At 43.2% G+C, this 16,161-nt stretch overlaps 2 protein-coding genes across 4 annotated transcripts in view; both read left to right on the top strand.

Moving 5' to 3' along the window:
• The window catches only part of RSPRY1 (ring finger and SPRY domain containing 1), a 52,095-nt gene extending 49,826 nt beyond the window's left edge, over positions 1–2,269 (top strand). For all 3 annotated transcript variants that reach the window (XM_055297554.2, XM_055297555.2, XM_055297556.2), the window contains exon 15: positions 969–2,269. In XM_055297554.2, coding sequence (XP_055153529.1) covers positions 969–1,065 — 97 coding nt within the window. In that variant the 3' untranslated portion in view covers positions 1,066–2,269. The remainder of the gene's footprint in view (positions 1–968) is intronic.
• A 4,876-nt stretch (positions 2,270–7,145) lies between these two features.
• Positions 7,146–15,982, top strand: ARL2BP (ADP ribosylation factor like GTPase 2 binding protein). The gene is made up of 6 exons (XM_055299181.2): positions 7,146–7,483; positions 8,144–8,205; positions 10,903–11,009; positions 12,133–12,218; positions 12,774–12,870; positions 14,542–15,982. The coding sequence occupies exons 1-6, from the start codon at positions 7,446–7,448 to the stop codon at positions 14,602–14,604; spliced, it is 453 nt and encodes a 150-aa protein (XP_055155156.1). The 5' UTR covers positions 7,146–7,445; the 3' UTR covers positions 14,605–15,982.
• Positions 15,983–16,161: the final 179 nt, after the last annotated feature.

Raw genomic sequence — 16,161 nt, 5'->3', positions numbered from 1 at the left:
TCTCACCAGCTAGCATCTTTTTAATGGTGACACATGGGAAGCATTTCAAGAGACGTTGGGAATAAGATAAGGATGCCTACTGTCACCACTATGACTTACAAAATACACAAAAATCAGTAGCTCTTCTAGCTATATGTATAAATAGCAGCCAATTACAGCATGTAATTGAAGATCCCTTTTACAATGGTTAAAAAAAAGGGCTATCTAAGAATACACAGCAAGAAAAATATGTAGAGCGTATATGAAGAAAACTTTTAAACTACCAAAGACTATAACAGAAGACTTAAATAAATGAGTCTCTTCTTGGATAGGAGGACCTCTCAGTATTGTAAAGGTGACAGTTTTCTCTAAACTCTTAAGTTTAATTTGGTCAACATAAAAAGAGCAACATGATTTTTTTCTGGAACTTGACATGCTGATTTAAAAGTTTAAGGCAAGAAAATTCTGAAAGTTAGATGACAACCATACCACATCTTAAAATACATTAAAATAAATGTTAACAGTTTGGTCCCATGACTATATGACAAGAATGGCAGAAATAATGGAATACAATAAAAGCCCAGAAATAGAACTAACTAAAAATGAAAATTTACCATATTACAAAGGCATTGTGTCAAAACTGTGGTGAAAGATGGACTGTTTGGTAAATGATTCTGGGATAAATGGCTAGCTTTCTGGGGAGAAATATTATATCCCTACCTATATGTACACATCTGTAAGTATATGCTGTGCATATATAGAGTGTCTGAAAGAATGCATATGAACTTTTTACTCGTTCCTCAGACTAAGACAATTGATCAGAAATGAAAGATTTATTTTTTATTTCCATATTCATTTTTTTAAACCATGTATAATTAGTAACCCTTTCAATGAACAAACTTGTTAACATTTTAGATTTAGTTGGCAGGCAGTTGGAGTTTGACCTTTTGAAGCATTAACTTGACTGACTTTTCTGTGTTTCTCCCCAGTGACCTGTGCATGGATTGTGCCTTGCAACTGGAGACCTGCCCATTGTGTCGTAAAGAAATAGTATCTAGAATCAGACAGATTTCTCATATTTCATGACACATGTGAAGAGGCATCGTGGACTTTTTTCTACTCAATTCCAGCCAATGTTGAAAAGAAAAAGAAAAAAAACTCTTTAATCAGTTGTACACACATTGAAACTTACAGCCATAGCCAGATTTTACGCTAAAAATGGTAGTTTGTCAAAGACAAAATTCTCTTAGAATCTAATCCAACTTGCCAGCCCTGAGAAAATCCCTTTTAAGGCCAAGGAAAGCTGAATGCTAGCAGCCAGGCCTGTGGTACTTCCATGAAAAACCATAGCAGACAATGCCCTCCCAAGTACTGAAATCACACTGGAATCCTCCATGTTGGGTTCATTTGATTGTTTAACACAGGATGTGTTGTGTCATTCTGAAGTTTTTATTTGGGGCAGAAGTCTTTATGGAGATGTAAATGACAGCGTTTCTGGGTTATGCATAACTTCTCACTGGTCAGAGACACCGGTGTGTCAAGCATGGATACTGCATTGCAAGACTTGAATCTATAAAAATTAGAATCACACAGTCAGTAGTATAAGCAAAACAGAGAACCTGAAAGAAGGTGCACAGACTGTAAGAAAAAACCCAAGTTTGTGATATTTCAGTGATTCCAAAGAACATTCTAGGTTTTTTGTTTGTTTTTTTGTTTTTTTGGGTTTTTTTTTTTACTGCAGAAAATTGGTGGTATTTTCACATTCATAGTGTTTCTATCCAATTTCAGTACCCACATTTAATGAGGAAAAAATGTTTTACCAATGCAGGAGGAATTCTTAAATTAGCTGTAATGTTAGGTTGGAGAAAATTTGGTATTTAGGATATTTTTAAGGTACCATCAAATCAGATTTCTGTTTTTTTGTTAAATTTTTTAAATCAGTATTGTTTTTACAAGTAATATACTTTGAAACTCTTGAACTAATAGTCTCAAAAACTCTAGAGGACAGTCTGAGAACACGTATTTCTATTGTTCTAAATAAATACATGTTTTTGAATAGTAAGTTCAATCATGAATTATTGACTATGTCTTCATCAAAAGTGTTAATCCCTCTCAGGGTCTCTGGTGAAGACCTTCAAGAGTTTGGTTTTTTCTCCCAGGAAATTGGAAGGTAGAATTGTAAATTCATAGAACTTCTTTTATAATGGTGTACCTCAGCAGCTGCCTTTCAATTTATGCCAAGTCCTTACAGAGTTTATACTTGAATAGTAAATATGTCTTCTGAGTTTTACAGTGTCTTAAACTCAATGCACATTTTTTTTTCTTCTTTTTCCACCCCTTCTTATTTGTAGTTCATTATACCTGTCCTATTACAGAGCTGATTTCCTTCCTGGCTGTACATGTTGGGGTGCTGGATTTTTTTCCGTGTCTTTAGTCTTCCATAAATCCCCCAAAAAAAAATATATATATATATATATAAATATATATGTAGATACATGTTCTGTTCTTTAGCTTGTGGTGAATACAGTAATTTGCATTGAAGAATAAAACATCTGTTGCCTTTTTTGACTAAGATTTCACAACTTTCATTGGTGTATACTGCTAAGGTTCCAAGACATTATACTCTCAGACTTTAAGGGCTACTTTTGGGAGTAGGAGAGAATCAAGTATTAGAATTAAGAATAAGGCCACTTACTCATCCAGCAGATTGTTACTGAGCACCTAATATGTGCTAGGCACTGTGCCTGTGTGGCATACAAAATATCTGTTTGTAGAGCTTATGTCTAGTAAGTTTGTCTAATTATTGTCTATTATTATGTCTTAACAGTAATTTGGAAGTGGTCCAGCTGAGACTAAAGGTAGTCTGTGCATTTAGTGGAGAGAAGGAAAAATAGATGGAATTAATAGATAATTTGCCAGGCAAAGGAATGCAGGAGTCTAACAGCTTTCTAAAAATCTACCCTTGAAGTTTGTTCCTAAGGTGGGGAGAAGACAGTATATTTGTGTTTATTGTAACAAACTTTTAGTGGAAAAGAATAGGGTCCTAGAGAGAATGAGGGGGACCTAATTTAGATGGTGATGGGAGTGTCAGAAGAAACCTCACTGAGGAAGTAACATTAGTGAAACTTAAAGGAGGAAGTGGGACATAGCCTGGCAGAGACTGAGGACTAGCTTCTAGGACTGACTGGGTAGCTAGGCAAACACAACATTTTAGGCAAAGGCACTAACTGAGGAAGAATGGGTCTCAGTGGGTTTGGGGATCCGATGGAAGACCCCTGTAACTGGAAAAATAGGAAGCAAGTAGGTAGAAGAGGTAATGCTACAGTGTTGGAGAGGCCAGGGAACTGCTCATGAAGGCTATGTGAAGGGTTTTCTATTTTATACTAAGTGCAGTAGAAAGCAAAGGTGTTTAAGCATGGAAGTGCCTTGATAATTCTAACAGATGGCTCTGGCTTCTATTTGGAGAATGGAATGGAGGAGTGGGGTGAGCTGGGGGTAAAGGACAAGCAAAAAAATGGAAATAGACCAGTAAAGAAATGTGTGGTCCAGCTGAAACTAAAGGTAGTCTGTACACTTAGTGGAGAGAAGGAAAAATAGATGGAATTAATAATTTGCCAGGCAAAGGAATGCAGGAGCCTAACAGCTTTCTAAAAATCTACCCTTGAACTTTGTTCCTAAGGTGGTTTACTTTTCCTGTTCTTAACTTCTAGATCATAAAACCAAAGGGCTTCAATATTAAATTCATCAAATCATCCAGGATGGAAGCTAAGTTGTAAAGTTGGAGTCACCTCAAAGGGAAAGACAGGAACTCCGTATCAAAGAAAAAACCAGGGGTTAACAAGCTATGTGGAAGAGTAAAATTGTACATCCATATTCTGAACTGAATGTAAGCATTTAAGAGAAATTAAAAGCTAGACTTTTACTACCGATAAATTGTTACCAGGGAGAAAAACAAAAAATTATGGTATTTTGTCAGGTGATTCATTGGGGAAATCCAGCGTTTCAGCCAAAAAAAAAAAAGCTTTTTAATGAATTGGCCCCTTTTTAAAATGACGTAGAGCAGAAGAAAGTCATGGTGCCATTTGCAGAGTGCCAGGAAACTGATTCAGTCACAAAACTGACACAATTTCACTAGCAGAAAATGACTTTTGCACAAGTTTCAACCATCTTGAATGTGTATCCACAAAAACCACCCAAGATCAGCTCCTTCCAGTATTGCCCATCATTTACCTTTTGCTATTTATTCACTCAGAAGAATTCCTAGTGCCAACCCCCAATCAAAGGATTTTAAAAATGAGTATTAATGGAAAAACATTTAGTATATTCAAGTCAATTTTTAATTTTGCTACAAGTGGAAAAAGGCCATTCTGTAATCAGGAGAAAACATGTTCTGATTTCCAAGAATATGGTTTAACAACCCAGGGATTAGGGGCTATATAGCATGATGGTTGAAATAGGCCCTTTGGAGTGGAACTGGACCCAGGTCCCACTAATGCTTGGCTTCCCAGTCTGTAAAATGGAGATACTACCCACTTCATACCGGTTTTTTGTTTTTATAGGGTCTCAAATATTTGAAAAGGAGACAATGTATTTATAAATGTTTAGCACACTATCTGATACATCCTTGAGCGAGTGGGTACTTTTTATCTTTATCCCCATTTGTTCCTAGAGTCAATAAGCGTGGTGAAATGGATTAAAAGATGGCCACAAATTACTTGACATCCCTCCCGTCAAGAAATGAGGTTTATGTCTACTCTCCTTAAATTTGGGTGGTTCTGTGTCTGCTTGATCAGTGGAACACAGTGGAAGGGATATTGTGCCAGTTTCCAGTACCAGGCCTTTAAGTGACTGCCAGCTTACATTTCAGTGTCTCTTGAAACACTTGCTCTCGGACCCAGCACCATGGTGTGAGAAAACCCAAGAATCCCCTGAATCCTATACATGGAGAGGAACTGAAACCCCCCGACTCCCGGCCCCAGTTCTCTGGCCAATGTCCACAACTGAGAGCCAAGAGCCAACACTAATTTGCCAGCCACGTGAGTAAACTCCTTGGAGGAAGCTCCTCTAGTCCATTCCAGCTGCCCCAGCTGACACCAACTGGAATAGAGACTAGCTGGCCCCGCCCAAATTACAGATTAGTGAGCAAAATGGTTGTTTTAAGACACTAAGTTTTCAGGGGGTTTGTAACAGCAATAGATAACCAGAACAGATTAAATCAAGGTGTGTTCCTCCTCCACTCCATCAATGACTTAGGAAGGGTAGGCAAATTCATTTTGTCCAGAAATGTGTGGTATATAGAGAAAGTAGGTCATGAAGAAACTCTCTGAGTTTGCTGTGAGCTGTGTGACCAGGGCTTGACTAAACAACTCAGTCCAGTAATTCAGCAAACCTTTTAAAATGCCTATCTTCCACTTGGTGCTAAACAGAGTAACTCATAATTGATGTCACCTGACCGGGCGTGGTGGCTCACGCCTGTAATCCCAACACTTTGGGAGGCCGAGGTGGGCAGACCACCAGAGGTCAGGAGTTCGAGACCACGTTGGCCAACATGGTGAAGCCCTGTCTCTACTAAAAATACAAAAATTAGCCGGGTGTGGTGGCACGTGCCTGTAATCCCAGCTACTTAAGAGGCTGAGGCAGGAGAATCCCTTAAACCTGGGAGGCAGAGGTTGCAGCGAGCCGAGATTGCGCCACCACACTCCAGCCTGGGCGACAGAGCAAGACTCCGTCTCAAAAAATAAATAGGCCGAGCTCAGTGGCTCACGCCTGTAATCCCAGCACTTTGGGAGGCCAAGGCGGGCGGATCACCTGAGGTCGGGAGTTCAAGACCAGCCTGACCAACATAGAGAAACCCCGTCTCTACTAAAAACACAAAAAAATTAGGCATGGTGGCGCATGACTGTAATCCCAGCTACACGGGAGGCTGAGGCAGGAGAATCACTTGTACCCGGTAGGCGGAGGTTGTGTTGAGCCGAGATCGCACCATTGCACTCTAGCCCGGGCAATAAGAGCGAAACTCCATCTCAATAAATAAATAAATTAGTAATAATTGATGTCACCTTGGTCACAGCTGTCACACCAGACTATGTCTTTGTAACCATCTTTGTTCCAGATCCCACGGATATCTATTTTACGTCCATTCAAAGATATCTGCTAGGCCAGGCGTGGTGGCTCACACCTGTAATCCTAGCCCTTTTGGAGGCCAAGGTAGGTGGATCACCTGAGGTCAGGAGTTCGAGACCAGCCTGGCCAACATGGTGAAACCCTGTCTCTACTAAAAATACAAAAATAGCGGGGCATGGTGGCGGGCAGTTGTAATCCTAGCTACTCGGGAGGCTGAGGCACAAGAATCGCTTGAACCTGGGAGGCGGAGGTTGTAGCCAGCCGAGATCGTGCCACTGCACTCCAGCCTGGGCAACAGAGCAAGACTCCATCTCAAAAAAAAAAAAAAAATGTCTGCAAACCCATTCTGACTGGCCACCTGACCCCCAGTTCATACCTTAAACCCCTCTAGTTCCTCTAGTCATATACCACACTTTGGCCAAAAGGTATCATGCAACTAAAGAGACACAATGCTTAGTTGTCCAATCAAGAGAAATCAGCTCAAACGAATCCTTTTTCAAAGTTTGGCAGATTTGAAGAGGCCTTTTCCCGAAAGGTATCTGATTTCTGATTGCGTGGCTCAAAATAGTTCTTCAATTCTCATCTTGTATAATTAGTCAAGAAACCAATTACTGCCAAGTAATCTTTATGATGTGAAGATTATAATGTAAATTACAAGACATCTACTTCTTGCGATGGGGCTTTCCTTCCACGAGGGGTGGAAATCAGACGTCAGCATCACCTGGTTCAAGGGATAAGGGACTTCCTCTCTAGCGACTTGGCAACTTACAAGCGCTCTTCAAACACGCCTTAAACTACTTATTTAATCTTCCACACTCAGGGAGGCGCAATTTATTCTCGAGTTGCGAGTGAGGAAATTCAGGCTTGTCTCTTCGATTCCTTCATCTCTACAATGGGGGCGACGTGAGACGCAGTTGCACACAACGCGTGCCCGCCGAGTCCCCGCATCCCTCCGCACTCCCTTCCGCGACTTCCTCTCCCTGTCTTGCCCCGCCCGCATCGGTAACGCGCGCCTGTGATTGGCTGCCGGCAGGCCGTGAGGCGGTGGAAAGAGTTGCGGTAGCCATGGTGACGGGAGGCGGGGCGCCGCGCCCCTCTGGCAGTCACCGAGGCCTGGACCTGCGGCGTCGGTGGCGCGCGCAGAGGGCCAGGCCGGGCTTAGAGGCCGGGCCGACGCGTGGCGGCAGCGGGTACCCAAGGCCGGGCCTGGCGCGCAGGCGCTGACCCGACCTGGCAGTGAGCGGGCCGCGGCCTTGGCTGAGAGGCCTTAACCCCGCCGGCCGCCGCGCCCTGCATGCGAGTTGGGCCGCGGGCGGGGTTGGAGCCTACTCGGGGCGACGGCGATGGACGCCTTAGAAGAAGAGAGCTTTGCGCTGTCTTTGTGAGTAGCTCCACCAGGGCGCAGGTGACTTGGGGCCAGGGGCAGCGGGCGTTCGCCCCGGGCCTGACCCTATAAAACAGGTGTCCTTAGGGGCCAGGCAGGGTGGGGGCCGCCAAGGCGCCGTCCCAGCTCCAGGCCTTCGTTTTGTAGAGTACTAAGGCCGCAGGTTTCAGGCCCCGCAGGACAGGAGTGCGAGGCGGGTGTCACCTTGATCAGCGCCTCCATCACAATCCCCAGGCGCCAACCCTCAGCTGTCAGCAAAGCCTGGAGGGGTTGAGCGCCCGAGGCCCCTCCACGCCTCCCTGGACCCCGCCTCCCGGACTCCTGACCAAATGACCCCCCTGACAGGTGTTTCGCCCGTGCCGGGTTCATGCTCACAAGCAGACAGGTATGGGGTGATAGCGAAGAGCCTGGAGAACAAGTTTTTATTAAAGTGGAGTCATGACATTGAACGTTCATGTCACAAACGTGCCGAGTGTGTTTTCTTCTGTTTGGACTTACTAGATCAGACAATCAGTCATTCTTAATTGTTGAAGATGGGTGATGGGAAGTTCGTTTTGCTACTCTTTTTTCTCTTGTGCATGTTTGAAAACGTCCATACTAAAAACATTTTTTTAATGCATTATTTGAAATAGCACCTAATCCAGGCATGTTTTTCAGCTCCTCCGCCTCTGATGCAGAATTTGATGCTGTGGTTGGATATTTAGAGGACATTATCATGGGTAAGCTTTTAAAACACTGTTTTTAAGGACTTGCTTGCTTCTTCTTTTTTTTTTTTTTTTTTTTTTTTTGAGACGGAGTCTCGCTCTGTTGCCCAGGCTGGAGTGCAGTGCCGCGATCTCGGCTCACTGCAAGCTCCGCCTCCCGGGTTCACTCCATTCTCCTGCTTCAGCCTCTCCCAGTAGCTGGGACTACAGGCGCCCGCCACCACACCCGGCTAATTTTTTGTATTTTTAGTAGAGACAGGGTTTCACCGTGGTCTCGATCTCCTGACCTCGTGATCCACCCGCCTCGGCCTCCCAGAGTGCTGGGATTACAAGCGTGAGCCACCGCGCCCGGTGCTTGCTTCTTCTTTAAGGACATTGAAATCAATTTGGAGAGTTAATTTTAAAAAGAGAAAACATCAAGCTGCCTGCAATTTTTAATGTAGCACAGTGTAATACTTAAGTAAAGGCTTACTGCAGTTTGTCTTAGAAACAAACAGCCCAGTACTCCTGAAAACATCTAATAAGCATAGATTCAGAGGCCTGGAAGGGACTGACTCAGGCTAATGGGGCACCAGCAGTGTGGCGTTCTTCGCAAAACTATGGGAAATAATGATCTACTCTATTTCTTATGTAGGGTAAGAGCAATTTCATTTTTAGATAGTTTTGAGTTTTAACATCTTCATGCCATAAAACCATAAAACCAGGCCAGGTGCAATGGCTCACACCTGTAATCCCAGCACTTTGGGAGGCCAAGGTGGGTGGATCACGAGGTCAGGAGATCAAGACCATCCTGGCTAACACGGTGAAACCCCGTCTCTACTAAAAATACAAAAAAATTAGCCGGGCGTGGTGGTGGGCGCCTGTAGTCCCAGCTACTCAGGAGGCTGAGGCAGGAAAATGGCGTCAACCTGGGAGGTGTAGCTTGCAGTGAGCCGAGATCATGCCACTGCACTCCAGCCTGGGCGACAGAGTGAGACTCCGTCTGGAAAAAATAAAAATGAAAATAAACACATAAAACCATAACCACAAGCACACATGGCCATAAAGAAAACAAGGTATTAAGCTTCAGCTGGTTCTGTGTTTTCCTAGGTTTTGAGTTCCTACTTATGGATGTATTTGGGCATCCATGAAACCTGCTAAGTAACAGACAAGCAGTAACACTCCCCAGAGGTTTAAGACAAGTATGTAGGAGGGGAAAACTTACATTTGAGAAAATTCTGTTGACTTTAAGTTTTATGAGAATTGAGAAAAGAACACTGTTATTTGGTGTTATTGGCTGTATGGCTTAATCCATTTAGTATGAAAATTACCAAGTTTTTATACCTTCAGGTATAAAGGTTCATGCCCTTAACTCCTGAATATAGATGTTTCATCATTAAGCTCGTTTCCCATGTGGACTTGGGGATTTCTGGGGAATACCGAAGAATCCATTCAGTTCTCTTGCCTATTATACCCTATATGCTATGGGAAAATGAGCCTTCTGTGAGCCTATGGTATTTATCCCAAGGTCTGGGTCCTTTCTGAAACTTTCCTTTTATTTTTAGAAATAATCTATTCAGTTGTTAAAATTCCTTATTCCGGGCTGGGTACGGTGGCTCACACCTGTAACGCCAACACTTTGGGAGGCCAGCGCAGGTGGATTGCTTGAGTCTAGGAGTTCAAGACCAGCCTAGGCACCATAGGGAGAACCCTGTCTCAATTAAAAAAAAAAAAAAAAAAAAAAGATTCCCTATTCCCTATCATTTATTAAGTGTTCAACATGAACTAATCTATTTACATGAATTCTCATCTAAATTCCACTTCCAATCCTATATGATAACTACCATAAACCATTCTTATTTTCCAGATAAATGAGAAGTTTATACGGGGTTTAGAGAAATTAAGTAACTTACCCAAGGTCACACAATTAGTAAGTAGCTGAGATGCGATTTGAACCCAGACGGGCTAGCCTCTTTCAGACCCCATAATTTTAATTACTACACTGTTTCCACAACTGCTGCTGAAGTTATATCAAAATAAGAGAGAACCAATTCATTCCTTTTCAGAAAAGTAATGTGAGGGAGTTCCCAAGCCACCCTGTGTGGATGTGGTTAAAGTGGACTGAAGGATGGTGGTGATCATTGCACAACAATGTGAACATACTTAAAGCCACTGAGCTGTGTGCTTAAACATTAAAATGATTTAAAAAATTATATATCTCACCACAATTTAAAAAGAAAACAGGGCTGGGTGCGGTGGCTCACACCTGTAATCCCAGCACTTTGGGAGGCCAAGGCAGGCAGATCACCTGAGGTCAGGAGTTCGAGATCAGCCTTGCCATCATGATGAAACCCTGTCTCTACTAAAAACACATAATTAGCCTGGTGAGATGGCACACACCTGTAATCCCAGCTACTCAGGAGGCTAAGGCAGTAGAATCTCTTGAACCCCAGAGGTGGAGGTTGCAGTGAACCGAGATTGCACCATTGCACTCCAGCCTGGGCGACAAGAGAAACTCCAGCTAAAAAAAAAAAAAAAAAGAAAGTAAAAGAAAACAGGATTGGGCTATTTCAACATCAGGGTCCCATTTAATACCCTCTTAAAACATCAGCTTTCCTTCCAGAGACTGACCATTTAGAAAGCAGTACTGCTGACATATATCCTGCCTACTTATAAATCATAATGATTGGTAATCTCCATTAAAAAGAATAAATTTTCCCCATTGTGGTTCAGATGACCAGTTCCAGTTATTACAGAGAAATTTCATGGACAAGTACTACCTGGAGTTTGAAGACACAGAAGAGAATAAACTCACCTACACACCTATTTTTAATGAATACGTAAGTAGATTTCTATGCCTCCTACCAGGAGGTCAGAGTTTTTTAAAAATTTAAATTTAGAATCAAAAGACATTGAAATTTGTTGCCTTTTAAAATGTGCCACCGGTACACTGCCAGGAATCCTTATTAGAATCTGGTTTAAGTTCATTTTCCTCTGCACAGCCTTTGGGGCTATTTTCCAAAAGGCTTTCAGGCAAATATTTGATTAGCTCATCAGCTTCTTATTTAAAAGAAGTTTGACCTGGGCTTGGTAGCACACCTGTAGTACCAGCTATTTGGGAGGCTGAGGTGGAAGAATCACTTGAGCTCAGGAGTTTGAGACCAGCCTGGGCAACACAGCAAGACCTCTGTCTCTAAAAAAAATAATAATAATAAAGATAATAAATAAAATACATTTGGCTTATCATAATCCTGCTTTTAATCACAGTACATGAGTTCTTCATACCTTGCATTTGCATGCTTTTGACAAACCTTTCTGCTTTCACATACTCTTTCTTTCTTCTATATAATCCAGTCATATATGCATGACTATTAAGTAAAAGTGAAAACTGAGACCAAGATCACTAACTATTTGGTGGAAAAACCAAGACTGGAACCCAGGAACCTCAGCTTGTCATCCTTGGGTCTCTACACTTTACCCTGAGGCCTCTTAACAGCCCCCTGGGATTTTGTCATCTAAGAATCCATTTCGGCCTCCAGGACTTTATTTTCTTAACACAGAAGCATGGCATAAACAAACCTGTCCAGAAGGAACCTGTGACTGCCTCCATGTCCATATGTTCTGTTTACACAGATGCCCTCTACCCAGGAGGCAAAGCCCCCACTTACTGCATCCTGCACTGGGTTGTGGATGTGGGCACCGTGCTACTCACGGTCTCCACCTGTGTCAGAGCATCCACCCTGTTACAGCATCATTATCAGCTAATGCTTCTCTTCCACACGAGGCTGAGTACTTCTCCAGGACAGGAGCTGTGTTTTGGTCCTCTTTGGTATCCTTGGCACTCAGTGTAGATTGTGGCACACAGACCTCAGGAAATGTTTAGGAAGGGTTGGGCAGGCTTTCTGAAAAGAAGTCTTGTTTTCCCAAAGTGTGGTCTTACCAAAATCCTTTCCACTGTTGCAGATTTGTTTGGTAGAAAAATATATTGAAGAACAGCTACTGCAGCGGATTCCTGGGTTCAACATGGCAGCTTTCACCACAACATTACAGTGAGTTGAGCTTGACGGATTTTTATGTTTTGTTTTGTTTCCTCACTTTCTTCCTTCCCTAGGCTGACCAAAAGACCCTCCTTGTTTTGTTTTCCTGTGCATGCCTTTGGTGGTTAGGTCCTATGTAGGAAGCCCTCAAACCTTTTAATGAAATCTTGAAAAGACCAGGCATTGGCTCACGCTTGTGTTCTCGGTGCTTTGGGAGGCCAAGGGAGGAGGATCACTTGAGCCCAGGAGTTCAAGACCAGCCTGGGCAACATAGTGAGGCCCTGACTCTACAAAAAATAAATTAGCGAGGTGTGGTGTTGCATACCTGTGGGCCTAGCCACTCAGGCTGAGGCTGGAGAATCCCTCGAGCCCAGGAGTTCAAGGCTACAATGAGCTATAATTGCACCCCTGCACTCCTGCCTGGGTGACAGAGCAAGACCCAGTCTCTAAAAAAACAAAACAAAAAAAATGCGGGGGTGGGGCTGGGGTGGTGGAAAGAAAAACGAAAGCAGTCTTGAGGACTGTCTCATCATTCATTCACGAAACAGCCATCTGTTCCATTTGCAGGCACCATAAGGATGAAGTGGCTGGTGACATATTCGACATGCTGCTCACCTTCACAGATTTTCTGGCTTTTAAAGAAATGTTTTTGGACTACAGAGCAGTAAGTTACTACTGCCTATTTATTTAGCCACTTTGAGCCACTTAGAAAGTTCCAGGTAGAAATACCGAACATGAACCTCCTACGCTTCCCCCATCATTCTCCCTTCAAACTGGCCAGTATCAGTCTAGCAGCCGATGAGGCATCAGAAGAGTGAGCTGCTATTCTACTGTGGCTGGGACCTTCTCATGTTTTCATGAAACAAGCCCCAGGTACCATCTTAGAGTTCCTAATCAGAAGGACAAAACCCAAAAAGCAGGTCTCAGGTCTCGTTCTGCCTTGCCTCTCTTTTATTTTTTTTTGAGACAGAGTTTTGCTCTTGTCACCCAGGCTGGAGTGCAGTGGCACAATCTTAGCTCACTGGAACCTCTGCCTTCCAGGTTCAAGCGATACTCCTGCCTCAGTCTCCTGAGTAGCTGGTACTACAGGCACCTACCACCACGCCCAACTAATTTTTGTATTTTTAGTAGAGACGGGGTTTCACCATGTTGGCCAGGCTGGTCTCAAACTCCTGAAGCATGGTCCGCCTTGGCCTCCCAAAGTGTTGGGATTACAGGCGTGAGCCACCACACCTGGCCCTGCCTTGCTTTTCTTATAATGCAAGCTCTTTATAAGAAAAATAGGAGACTGGGCATGGTAACTCACACCTATAATCCCAGCACTTTGGGAGGCTAAGGCAGGCAGATGGCTTGAGCTCAGGAGTTTGAGACCAGCCAAGGCAACATGGCAAAACCCTGTCTCTATGAAAAATACAAAAATTAGCTTGGTGTGCTGGTGTGCATCTGTAGTCTCAGTCAGCTACTTTGGGGGCTGGGTGGGAGGACCGCTTCAGCCCAGAAGGTTGAGACTGCTGTGAGCTGTGATTGCACCGCTACAGTCCAGCCTGGGTGACAGAGCCAGACCCTGTGTCAAAAAAAAAAAAAAAAAAAAAAAAAAAAAAAAAGAAATGGATGTGGTGGTGCATGCCTGTCGTCCTAGCTACTTGGAAGGCTGAGGCAGGAGAATCACTTGAGCCTAGGAGTTTGGGGCTGCATTACACAGCAGTGGTGCCTGTGAGTGGCCACTGCACTCCAGCCTGGGCAACATAGCAAGACCCCTATCTCAAAAAAAAAAAAAAAGAAAGAAAAATGTTTTCCAGTGAAAGGAGGTACCTTTTAAGAGTTCATTTTAAGAATGACCAGGGCCAGGCTGGACACAGTGGCTCATACTTACAATTCCAGTGCTTTGGGAGGCCAAGGCAGGAGAATCACTCGAGCCCAGAGTTCAAGACCAGCCTAAGTGACATACCAAGACCCTGTCTCTACAAAAATGAAAATAAAAAAGTTAGCCAGCTGTAGAGGTGCACACCTGTAGTCCTAGCTACTCAGGAGGCTGAGGCAGGAGGACGACTTGAGCCCAGGAATTCCAGGCAGCAGTTAGCTATGATCAAGCCACTGTACTCCAGCCTGGGTGACAGAGCAAGACCCTACCTCTTTAAAAATAATATTAAAAAAAATTAAGACTAGGGCAGGCCAGTATTGAGCAGAAATGCAGAATAACCAATAACCTGTGTTCCCTTCCTGTGTACTCTGGAGGTCCACGTTCCCACCTTCAGCTCTGCCTTCCCCATGTCAGAGGCAAGATTCCAAGCCAGGGCTCTTTCTAGTCCTTCCTTTTGGTTGTTTTCTCATATAGGAAAAAGAAGGCCGAGGACTGGACTTAAGCAGTGGCTTAGTGGTGACTTCGTTGTGCAAATAATCTTCTCTGCCAGCTTCCCAGAACAATCTGCGGCACTAGGTCCTACCTCCAGCCAATGAATGGGATCATTCTGGATGTCACCAGCCCAATAGACTCAGCTCATGAGGACAGAACACATCTTGGAAAGACTGACTCTGTTATGTAACTCTTCATTTATGTTAAGTATTGATAGGTCAAAACCAAAATGACCTAACCCTCCTGGACCTATTTATCCTGAAACACCTTCTTGTATTCATTAACCATAGTACTCCTCCCCACCTCAAGTAGACATCTCTCTCAGGAGCTTCTGAGTCAGATGCCTCTGGAGCGAGCCCTATGTCAGGCACTCCACCTGGGGGGCCCTTCCCCAGCATACCTGCTGGTGTGTAAGTGTGGACTAACCCGCCGCCACCACCCTCTGTTCCAGCAGGCTCTGCATGAATCTTTGTGCACTTGCACCTCTTTTTCACATGGGCCACAGTTTCAGTACTTCAGCCTCAGTGGGGTTCCTGATGTTTATCTAGGGTGTTACTCAAGCCGTTTGAGATTTTGGAATCTCCTGTGATCACATCTTGTCTCAGCTGTAGGAATCAACAGAAAGAGACATCCTCTACATAAAAGCTCCATGTGAAAAGCTACTCCTAGTCTTAACATTTGCAGTCCTTGTGTCACTGTCTTCTGGTCCTGATGTAGTCCCACTGTTTCTAGAAGTCTCTTTTAAGCATTATTTTTGAAAAAAAAAATATTTTTATAGATGAATACTCAGGCTAACCTAGTGGATGTGATCTTGGAACTTCCATGATTATCCACTTAAAGATCAAAGTATTATATGCTGTGTGCTTTTTAGGTGTTAGTACTCGTGAAGGCAAAAATGCTTTCTACATTGGCAGTCATTCCTATTTTACTGGGCACCTATGAATGTATGCTGTGTGCTAGAAATAGACTAAAACATATTCTTATAGCATGTTAGTGTGTTTGCATGTTTGCTGAAAATCCTTTGTGTATAAACCAGTTTGTAAGGTTCTCTGGTAGGGACTCTGCAGTTTCTTCCTGTCAAAATCTCTCCTACCAAGATGGTGTTCCACTGTCCAGCCCAGCATGAGTAGCAGGTAGGGCACAGCTTTACTGGCTGTTTGTATGCTTTGGTTTAGTGCAATGTGTGGTAGATTACTTATCAGAAAACATATATGTCATCTCTAGAACGAAGAAAAAGCATAGTAGTTCAATTCCCAGTGTGTCCCTTTGATTTTTTTTAATAGTAAAAAGAATCTGTACTTACTTTTCACTTGGCCATTCTGGTTTTAAAGGACAAGATATAAGCTCTGTGTTTTTCTGTACTGATGTGTCACTTATTAAATACTTTTGTACCATGAGTAAAATTTGAGGTGTTTTGCGAGAACCACCATTCTCAATGAGTCGTACTCTTTCTTTAAGGTAGCCACGGCCATCAGGTTATTATTGCTTTGGTCTTTTTTTTTTTTTTTTTTTTTTTTCTTTAAGGCTAGTCAAGTGAAGCAATGGAAGTAGAGAAGGAACAAAGAAATCTGCCACTAGTTGTGATCTATTAGTTGTAAACAC

The sequence above is a fragment of the Symphalangus syndactylus genome, chromosome 11 (genome assembly GCF_028878055.3).
Source record: "Symphalangus syndactylus isolate Jambi chromosome 11, NHGRI_mSymSyn1-v2.1_pri, whole genome shotgun sequence".
Lineage (NCBI taxonomy): Eukaryota > Metazoa > Chordata > Mammalia > Primates > Hylobatidae > Symphalangus > Symphalangus syndactylus.
This window is presented reverse-complemented; position numbering and strand designations above follow the sequence as displayed.

Coding starts and splice junctions, on each gene's coding strand:
- ARL2BP (XM_055299181.2), top strand. CDS start 7,446: ATGGACGCCTTAGAAGAAGAGAGCTTTGCGCTGTCTTT. Junction 7,484..8,143: donor GAGAGCTTTGCGCTGTCTTT/GTGAGTAGCTCC, acceptor CATGTTTTTCAG/CTCCTCCGCCTCTGATGCAG. Junction 8,206..10,902: donor TTTAGAGGACATTATCATGG/GTAAGCTTTTAA, acceptor ATTGTGGTTCAG/ATGACCAGTTCCAGTTATTA.